General features: G+C 42.1%; 1 protein-coding gene across 1 annotated transcript in view; it reads right to left on the reverse strand.

The window, feature by feature from the left end:
* pcm1 (pericentriolar material 1) overlaps positions 1-10,489 on the reverse strand; it is a 97,258-nt gene extending 86,769 nt beyond the window's left edge. Inside the window, 5 exon segments of the mRNA XM_055635315.1 lie at positions 2,320-2,589; positions 5,119-5,288; positions 5,291-5,363; positions 9,258-9,371; positions 10,300-10,489. Of these exon segments, the coding sequence (XP_055491290.1) occupies positions 2,320-2,589; positions 5,119-5,288; positions 5,291-5,363; positions 9,258-9,362 (618 nt within the window). The 5' untranslated portion in view covers positions 9,363-9,371; positions 10,300-10,489.
* Positions 10,490-10,900: the final 411 nt, after the last annotated feature.

The raw sequence follows: 10,900 nt of genomic DNA on the forward strand, positions 1-10,900 counted from the left end.
TTATTCAGATTCAGATTCAGATTCAATTTTAATTGTCATTGTCAGTGTACAGTACAGAGACAACGAAATGCATTTAGCATCTCCTTTGAAGAGCGACATAGCAAACGATTTTGAATTAAAAAAAATAAATAATAAGTGTCCGGGGGTGATTGGCAGTCACCGAGGTACGTTGTTTAGTAGAGTGACAGCGGCCGGAAAGAAGCTGTTCCTCGACCTGCTGGTTCGGCAACGGAGAGACCTGTAGCGCCTCCCGGATGGTAGGAGGGTAAACAGTCCATGGTTGGGGTGAGAGCAGTCCTTGGCGATGCTGAGCGCCCTCCGCAGACAGCGCTTGCTTTGGACAGACTCAATGGAGGGGAGCGTGAAACCGGTGATGCGTTGGGCAATTTTCACCACCCTCTGCAATGCCTTCCGGTCGGAGACAGAGCAGTTGCCATACCATACTGTGATGCAGTTGGTAAGGATGCTCTCGATGGTGCAGCGGTAGAAGTTCACCAGGATCTGAGGAGACAGATGGACCTTCTTCAGTCTTCTCAGGAAGAAGAGACGCTGATGAGCCTTCTTGATCAGAGTAGAGGTATTGTGGGTCCAAGAGAGGTCATCGGAGATGTTGACTCCCAGGAACCTGAAGCTAGAAACACGTTCCACCTCCGTCCCGTTAATGTGGATGGGGGTGTGCGTGCCGCCTCTGGACTTCCTGAAGTCTACAATGAGCTCCTTGGTCTTCTTGGAGTTAAGGGCCAGGTTGTTGTCAGCGCACCATGCTGCTAAGTGCTGGACCTCCTCCCTGTAGGGCAGCTCATCGTTGTTGCTGATGAGGCCAATCACCGTTGTATCATCTGCATACTTGATGATGGTGTTAGTACCATGTACAGGCGTGCAGTCATAGGTGAAGAGGGAGAAGAGGAGGGGGCTCAGCACACAGCCCTGAGGAACGCCGGTGTTCAGGGTGAGGGTTGAAGAGGTGTGCTTGTCTAACCTCACAGACTGGGGTCTGTTGGTTAGAAAGTCCAGTATCCAGTTGCAGAGGGAGGGGTCGATGCCCAGGTTACCGAGTTTGGTGATCAGTTTTGATGGAATAATGGTGTTGAATGCTGAGCTGTAATCGATGAACAGCATTCTTACATAAGTGCCTCGGGAAAGCAGCCGACATAATCAAAGCCGGTCATTCCTTCATCCTGCTTGTGTACAAAAGGTACAGAAGATTGAACGTACCCCCAGACTCAGGAATAGCTTTTTTCCCCTTATCCTTCCAAAAGCTAGGGTGCTGGCAGATTCACTACCTTCTCCTTTGCCCTATCTATTGTACTTGGGTTTGACTTGATTGCATTTATGTATGGTATATTCGATCTGTTTGGATAGCTGCAAAACAAATCTTTTCACTGTACCTCAGTAGAGTGACAATAATAAACCTAAAACTCAAAAGCCTGAAACCTCACAGCACTTGGTTCGGAAACAGCTATTGATCCGACCCACACAACCTGTTTGGATCTGTTTGGATAGCTGCAAAACAAAGCTTTTCACCGTACCCCAGTAGAGTGACAATAATAAACCTACAACCACGCTTTTCTTTGTGGCTATACCTCATCATATTTGTGCATTTGAAAATAATTTACTCTGATCTATATCTCTCAACTAATCCATCTGCTAACATCACTTAGATAATTATCTGGTTTTGTTTGTGAGAGCTAGCCGAGTGCAAATTGGCTGCTGGATTTGGTACTTTAACTGACAAATGGGCAAAACAAATGTATCCCAGAATCACAAGGAGACTGTAGTTCTTGCAAAATGCTGATAAAAAGTTAGGAAATGTATAAATACTGCATTGTCTACTGGCAATGTTTTTTATGATACTCAACATTTTATCAATGTTTTTTCAGGCATGGGAACTATTAAAACAACAAAATATGTAATACACAAATGAGAATGATTGAATCAATGTAATTAGACTTTGAATTATTGAACATTAACAGATAAGATAATGCCAGAAAGGTGTGCAACTGCTTAGAAACTACTTCAAACCTAAAAGGATTTCTGTTTTCCTAGAAATATTATTTGTGGGCCAATGCCTCACACATTTGCACAAACCTATTACAACAAATCAGTTACAGAAATATATCAAATGTATACACCAATGGCTTCATAGCAGCTTTATATTCTAAAGTGGATAATAGTAATTTATACCAGTTAATCACAACAGATTTTCACAGATAAGCAAGCTAACAATGTTTTCAAACGCCTACAGAATTAGCCTTCATACAACATTACTCATATTTAAGCCATTAAAAGTTATGATAAAGGAATAAATTTAAATCTCACCTGACTACTCTCTATTTCAGATTCTCCTCTGATATCTCCAAGTAAGACCTGATCACTTTGCAACGAATCTCTGTTTATTATAGATGCAAACAAATCTCCTCCTGAAGCAGCAAACTTGGTTTCTTGTCTCTGTGGATTTAAATCAGGATCCTTGCTTTTGTTGCTATTGATCTGCTGCTGAAGAAAGTTGAATGGCTTTCTGTTTTCAACAGGTGGACGTTTGTTGTTTGCAGCCATGGCTCTGCCATGAGAATCACTCCCAATGCTCCTCTAATCAAACATCACAATGTTTAGTGTAAGGAATACTCATGCATACTCAAAGTGACATTCCATTACTTTGATCAATCAATTTCCTGGATAATTTGTGAGAGAATAAACCTAAGTTTGCAAAATCCTAGTACCTCAATAATTAAGAAATATTTTAGTTTTAAATACATTAAAAATCAGGTACTCTCCAAATAAAAGAGACAAACATTTACATGGCTAACTTTCCTGCTCAAATCTGACATTGTATGTAGGGGGAAAAAATGTAATTTATCTTGTCACTTCCTAAATCTCTGCATGTGGACTGTTGGGTCAGACTACAGCAAAATACTCAAGATCAAAGTTTAGAAATATACAAACACTATTTTATTCACTGCGCAGATTATGAAAATGATCTGGAGGCCAAAAAAAAGGAGGCTCCTCTGGAACTTTATGTTGACAGTATGTTTTTGCATTTGTACACTATTGCATTTGTACACTACTGCATTCTGTATTTGTACACTACGTTACAGCTTGATTTTTCCATAATCTAAAATGTCTTGAACATCAGAACCAAGGTTCAACTATGTATAGGTTCAATTAAGTTCTATCATGAACTAATTTTTAAAATGTACCATAATGATAAGGATGATCTCTATAACACAGACTACCAAAAACACAAAGCTGAAAGGACGGACGGTCTGGGTTTAAGAGGCTATTGGCTAAAGCTGAAGTTCAGATAAATTATTTAATGTTTTGGTTTTGTCAAAAATCAGCAAGAGACAAAATATAACTAATGAGCTACCAGTGCAAGTGGTAAGATTTGTAGTAAACACATGTGGTGCTTGCAAGGAACTATTTGATTTCAGCTATTCATTAAACAAATTAACAATTATAATGGAAATTAAATTATGTCCAGGTTGGTCAAATATTGGAAGTAGAATTGCAAAGAAACTTTGGAGTGTGGGATGGAGATGGAAGACCCGTGTACATTTTTATGGACAAACACAAAAATAATCAAATGGATTGCTGAACTTCAAAACTTGATAACAAGAGGTAAACATTATTCTACTACTATTCAGCCCCCAGTTACACCGCGTGAGTAGCATTGGGAGATTATACACCAACTTGGGGGCTGCGCAACAAATTTATCCAAATTAAAACTGGATTCCAAGGGTCAAATGTATGAAATCTAATTGCTTGAACGACCACTTAAACTAGATATTAGGGGAACCCAAAGGGTAGATATCAATTATTATTAGTCAACAGGTTATCCTCTTGCATGTTTAAAAGTTGCAAGTCAAGTCTTTCAGAAGTATAGTTATAAAGAGCTTTTTACAGAGAAGGCAAGTCTGGAATGCCCTTAACCAAATGGCAAATTAACTATCTTCAGTACATTTTTGATACCAAAGACATTAAGGAATATGGGGCAAAGCTGCAAATGTAATCTGGATACATGATCTCTTCTGAATAGCCTGTTCTGGTTCTTATGAAAGTAATGAGACAGCACAGTAGCGAGGCTGGTAGAGGCCTCACAACACCAGAGAGCCGGATTCAATCCTGACCTCAGATGCTGTCTGTGTGGAGTTTGAAAGTTTTTCCTGTGACCATGTGGGTTTCATCCAGGTGCTACGGTTTCCACCTAGATCCCAAAGATGAGGGGTTGTAGGTTTATTAGCTGCTAAAAATCACCCCTGGTGTGTAGGGAATGAATAAGAAAGTGGGATCACATAGGATAAATCGGAATGGGTGATCTATGGTAATTGTGGACTCGTTGGGCCGAAGGCCCTGTTTCCATGCTGTATGCTTCTGTGACTGGCATTACTTATTTCTTAAAAAGATGGACGATGCCTTCCTACTTTTCAGTCAGAGAGATGGCAAGAGACTGAAAATTTACATGCAAAATACCTCATCCATAGATGTAAACATTTTTTTTTAATGGACCTAGATGGCATTGCCCTAGCTAGTTTCCTGGCAGCAGCTCTTGAGCATTTGTTTTATCATAACTACGTGCTTATCTTGTCTTAATGTGAATCTCTTGCTGTACAAAACTAATTTTCAAAAGCCAGTCCCTGCAGTGCCATTTTAAGTTATTCTGCACACATTACAGCTTCACAAGTTAAACCCTAAAATGCAATCTCTCCCCCCCCCACCCCCAAACTTCTGCCTTCTGCCATAAGATACAAACTATACTATTCCCAGCACAGCTGTTGAGATTGATTGAAAAAGGGCAACTGAAGTTTCTGAAGCACTTTTCTCAGGTGGTCTGCAGTTTGTCAGGTGTGCACAATATTTCAATTTGTTCACTTCAACTCAATTCTTGCGGTTCAGGAATTTTGCTGTAAAGGCCAGTATTTAAAAACAGTTTGAGCACTAGGACAGTGATTATTTTCTAAACATAAAACACATGTATTACTTCATTACGGTCTCAAGCGATTGCTCAAGCCCAGCACTTTTCTGTGCATTAAAAATCTTGCAATCCAGTTTGATGAAAAATACTGCTTGTTTATTATTCTTAAAAAGGGTAATTTAACTGATCGTTCAAATCTACCTTACCTCATCTAAATCACTGAAGTTTATACGCTGCTTCAGCCTCTCAAGCTCTGCAGAGTCTGAGACAGAGAAACGATAAGTATGCTTTGTGGGAGGGTAACTCTTGGGGGTTTTTGTCCTTCGGCGCCCAACACCCGGCGAGGATTCAGGAGAAATGTCATTTGTAAGTCGCTCTCACTTCCTCCACTTAACCTTTTCTTGTTCTTCTCAGATGACTTGTTGGCCTTCTTAAACTGAACACACCAATCCTATAAAGAAGAGTATAATTGTTCCACACTGGTTGGCAAAGGCTTTGTATTACTTCTGTAACACACACATTTATCGAAAATACAGGACCAAAGCAACCATATCATAATTTGGGTGTTGAATACTCAAGGCGAAAGGCCTTACAATGTCCCGACAGGTCTGATCGGGGATTAATTTATTAGCAGGTTATTCTTGTGTCATTCGTAAATTGAATTTAATTCTGATAAATCTCATAAAATTACCAACCCTGTGAAGAAATACAGGCTCAATAAAAGCAATCTTCATGAATTTCTTGTATTAATGAATGAGTGTCTACCTATGAGGGGAGGCACAGTGGCTCAGCAGTAGACATGCTGCCTTACAGCACCAGGGACCCAGGTTCGAGCCTGACTATGGACTGTGACCGCACGGGTATGGGGCTCCGGTTTCCTCCCACAATTGAAGGACGTACAGGTTTGGAGGTTAATTGGCTTCTGTAAACTGTAAATTGCCCCATGTGTGTAGGATAGTGCTAGCTTACGGGGTGATCGCTGGTCGGTGTGGACTCAGTTTCTAAGCAGTTTCTCCAAAGTCTAAATATGCTTGGATTCCCTACATTTCATTTCTGGGTTAAGTTCTCTCAAACCAACTGTCATTGTGTAATTTCTAAATACTCATCATATCTAGTAACCACATTACTTCCCCATGGCAACTTTGAACTGATCATATTCATAATATTCCATCTGTCCTATCCACCTTACCCCACCTCAGAATTTGAAAAACTTTGACCTGAAATGTTAGCTCTGTTTCTCCTACGTTTGCTGAATATTTCCAGCAGTTGTTTGTTATTATTTCAGGTTTTTCAACGTGCAATTTATTTTATATATTTTTGCCTAAATCTGTCATAACGAATGGTGAATAACACAGAAATTTACTGTTAATATTTTAAAGGATGGAGGGGAGATAATGCGGTAGAATGGTGAAAGATGGGAAGAAAACAACATTAAAAGACCCAGGATTGCAAAGATCAAGTACAATTCAATGCAGAATTTTATGCCTGGACATTTCATTATTCGGCCCATGCCGCTCTGATGCCATCTAGCTCAATAAGAGAGTTTGGTATTCTGAAAAACGCAAGGAATCATGGGATTTATCAAAGGTCACTGGCTATAAAGAAAAAGCGAATGAAACGCTGACTGCATAAACTGTATGTAAATTCTTTATCTTTATTCTTGATTTATGTGTAAAAATATATTTAATCTGAACTATTTTGAACTATTGACTGCATACAAATAGGATGCAGTCATTCATTACCATTGAATGAATGGTAAACACCTCCATTCAATATGTAACAAAATGGCAAACTTCCCAATTCTTTGTAATTTTGATTCTCCATTTTGCTCCCAATCTGACCTTTCTATCAGACTCCTAAATTGTTTTAATGAAAGCTCAAATTAAGGGCAATGAAAGGCACATCAGCATGGCACTAGGCACATTAACAGCCCACTCAATTCATCAATGACTACCACACCTACTACTCCAGAGCAAACAAAATCATGAGAGACCCCTTCCACCCCTGCAACGGACTGTTCCAGCTGCTACGGTCAGGCAAACGCCTCCGTTGCCATACGGTGAGAACGGAGAGGTTGAGAAGGAGTTTCTTCCCAGAGGCAATTCGGACTGTAAACGCCTATCTCACCAGGGACTAACTCTACAGAACGTTTTTCCTTCTATTATTTATTATGTAAAAGAATATGTGTGTTATGATTGTGTTTATAATTTGTTTGGTTGTTTTGTTGTTTGTCTTTTGCACAAAAAATCCGCGAGCATTGCCACTTTCATTTCACTGCACATCTCGTATGTGTATGTGACAAATAAACTTGACTTGACTTGACTTGACCTCGCCGTCTGAATCACAACACTCTACATTGAGGAGGCAAACCGACGGCCACTGGACTGGGAGAAATGCCGCGGTCTGCGGTTCCCGGCCCACCGGATAACATCCCTCCTGGGAGTCGGCACCGAGGCCCCCCGTGCCCGGCCCGACACCTCCGGCCGCCTCCGGACGGGAACGGGATACCCGGACGATGGACAGGGATGGCCCAGTGGCGGCGCCGGAGACCCCAAGGAGAAGCACAAAACATAAAGCACTCACTGAAACAAAGGTCTGATAACCAAAAATAACACACAGCAGATACGCACCCTCCAATGTTTATCTGTAGTGACCTATAACCTGGGTATGCACAATCGGAATACCAAACTCGCTTATGTTTAAAATATCCAAGTTTTGCAAACTTTGAACTATTGATTGCATACAAATAGGATGCAGTCATTCATTACCATTGAATGAATGGTAAACACCTCCATTCAATATGTAACAAAAATGGCAAACTTCCCAATTATTTGTAATTTTTGATTCGCCATTTTGCTCCCAATCTGACCTTTCTATCCTTGATTGTTCTAATGAATGACTCCTAAATTGTTCTAATGAAAGCTCAAATTAAGGGCAATGAAAGGCACATCAGCATGGCACTATGCACATTAACAGCCCACTCAATTCATCAATGACTATAATATCAGATATTTATTAAGTTGGTTACAGTGGACCTATCTTCTTTATTTGTTCCAAGATCATCTGTTTTGTGTTGTACCATCATTCCAAATATTTAACCTTCACCCCCCCACCTAACTCCATTTGCCCACCATCCCTGACTTCAACGATCACCTACCAGCCTTTGTCTCAGCCCTCTCGCTGATCTTAATATTGGCTATCTTCTGTGTGCATTCTCAGTCCTGATGTAGGATCTAGACTGATGCCAGATTTAGACTTGAAATATGGACCATCCCTGAGCCTCCACAGATCCTAATCAACACCATATTCTGCTTGGGTAGCCAATAATCGAATAGTATGAAGAATGAGTTTTCTAATTTCAGGGTGTTCCCTTCCCACTCCCACCAGTTTTCTCTCTGTCCTTTTGTTCACTTACATCATTCCTGTCACCCTCATTACCAAGATTTGCTACCATCCCCACTTGGTTCTATCTCCCCATCACCTACAAACCTTTCCACAGGGGTTTCCTCACCATTGGTTCACCTTTCTTATCTCCCTCCCCCTCATCTACCTGTTTCTAGCCATCAAATAACAACTGCAGTCTCTACCCTCTCCCACCCAGTTCCATTTGCATAATGATCTCCATCCCCCCCCCCCCCCCCCCCCCCCCCCACCCCTCCACCTTTTGCCTGTGCCCACCTATCATACAGATTGTCTTCCCTCTAACCCCTCCTCAGTCCTGATGCAGGTACATGATCGAAAACATTGTCCATCCCCGTGTTTCCACCGGTGCTGTTTGACCTCCTGAGTTATTCCAGAAGTTCACCATTGGCTCCAGATTTCAGCCTCTGTAGTCTCCCATTCCCAATTCTGTACAGTTCTATGATTCTATGAAAGAGTATTAAATCAATCTCTTTTTCGACAGATAGTGTCTAATGTGAACATCATTATTTTCTGGTTTCATTATCATTTTCGGTTTCTTCGTTAAATATAAAAATCGTACACAAATCCTTCCTCCCATTGAAAGTGCAGTGTATCAAGCTGATAAAATTGACTGCAATAAACAGAATTCCTAATTATTACCACAAAGCATCCTTCACCTCCAAAGCTCTGTAAATGTCACTAAAAATAGTGCATTACCCACAAGTGAAAACAAGTAAAGAACAAATGTGTTTTTACCCTGAATTCAAAATATTTGTTTAGCTTATCTCTATGCTATCAAATTAATAGCCCGTTCCTACATAATCCTCAAAGGGTATGCCAAGCATATAGATAAGCGTAGCGTTTCACTAGCAGTGTCCCCAAATGCCAAATCACTAGTTTGACATTACCAATGCTCTCAACAATAACTAGAATGTCATCCTACCCGATTATTTAACTGATCATCCAGACCTCCATTGTTCACTGTACAGTTGGCCAAGTCTGGTTCTTCAATGCTTTCCTCAAACAATGGGGTACCACCAGTTGCCATCTTTAGATGCTAGACAAAAAAAGTTGAAGTTTTTACATCACTTGAAGATCATAGTCTATTTTTATTATTTAACTAAAATATCTGGAGACATACATTCCCACACACTTCTGCCTTAATGTAGGTGCAGTTTTGATAATAGGGCAAATGATTCTTCCAGACTGTTGTAAAATACTGCTGGTATTTAAAGATCTGTCAATATTTATGGCTCAAGCACTATTGCTCTTGGTCAGACATTTCAGTTGCTTTGTTGTTTGCCACGCTGCCTTGACTACAACAGTGGTGAAAGCCGTTCATAACTGTTCACAGCCAAGATTAAGAAAATGCTGTACAAAAGAACCCAAATTAAATAAAACTAAACTAAATCTTCTCATGCGTAGATCAAAATGCCAAAACAGTTAGCAAAGATGCATTACAACTAGTTAAACAGAAATAATTTAGTTTGACAGATGAACAAAATAATAACATGATTTTCTAAATCACATGAGAATTTTACAACCTTATCAATTTGCTGCAAGTGATATAGTTTTAATCCCGAGACTGGACCGAGCGTTGGAATTCAACAATCAAAAGCCAAAAGAAACATTTATGGTTTCCTGCGCTAGGAAACGGGTTCAGACAGCGGGCGACCTCACCTCACCTCACCCAGTGCCCCCAACCCCGGCTGATCCAAGAGAAGGGTGGGAGTTGCCGCCGGCCGGCCGGCCAACCCCGGAGATGCTGATGGATGTTGACCGGCAATGGGACGACAGGCAGACCCGGCCGGCGGGTCAAGCACAAGTCCGCCACTGGCTGGACACACACCTAGCGGTTGAGGGCCGGGCCCAACGTATGGTTGGGCTGGGAGCAGAAATACGCACAGCCAGGCTCAGGGAACGGGAAGGCGGCTGGCGGACTGACTGGCCCACCGACCGTCTGTCTGTCTGTCTGTCTGTCTCACCCGGGGAGGAGACGGCGCCCACTGGAGCCGGAGCGGAGCGGCCGCGCGGATCGGCGGCGGTTCGCCAACGGAATCCCGGCTCGCGCCCTTTCCCGCACTCTCCCGCGAAGCGCCGAGCAGCCGTCGCGAGCCGTTACTGAAACCATAGCGATGGGACCGGAAGTGACGCGCCGAAAGACACAACAAACGCGATCAGCAGCCTCCGCCAGGCGGCAAATAATGCGCGAGGTTTTAATGCGCCTGCGTTCCCCTTCCCCTTCCGGCCGCTGGTGCAGCGCAACGTTCCAAAGCAAAGATTAAAGAGCAGCGCACCCACTCACTCGCCGCCATGGCGCCGCCGTCAGCGGGTGGCTCGGCTCAGCTCAGCGGCGGTTTACAGTAAATGTCGCTCCATTCCTGGCGAAATACCTCGTAACAGTGCTTTAAAGCCGCGGAGGCCAAGTCAATAGACATGTTTAAGATAGGTAGATTCTTGGTTTGTACGGGTGTCAGGGGTCATGGGGAGAAGAGAGGACAACGGTGTTAGGAGGGAGAAACAGATCAGCCATGACCAAAGATATCTTTGGCCAGTCTGAAGAAGGGTTTCGGCCCGAAACGTTAC

Source organism: Leucoraja erinacea, chromosome 1 (genome assembly GCF_028641065.1).
Source record: "Leucoraja erinacea ecotype New England chromosome 1, Leri_hhj_1, whole genome shotgun sequence".
NCBI classification, from domain to species: Eukaryota; Metazoa; Chordata; class Chondrichthyes; order Rajiformes; family Rajidae; genus Leucoraja; species Leucoraja erinaceus.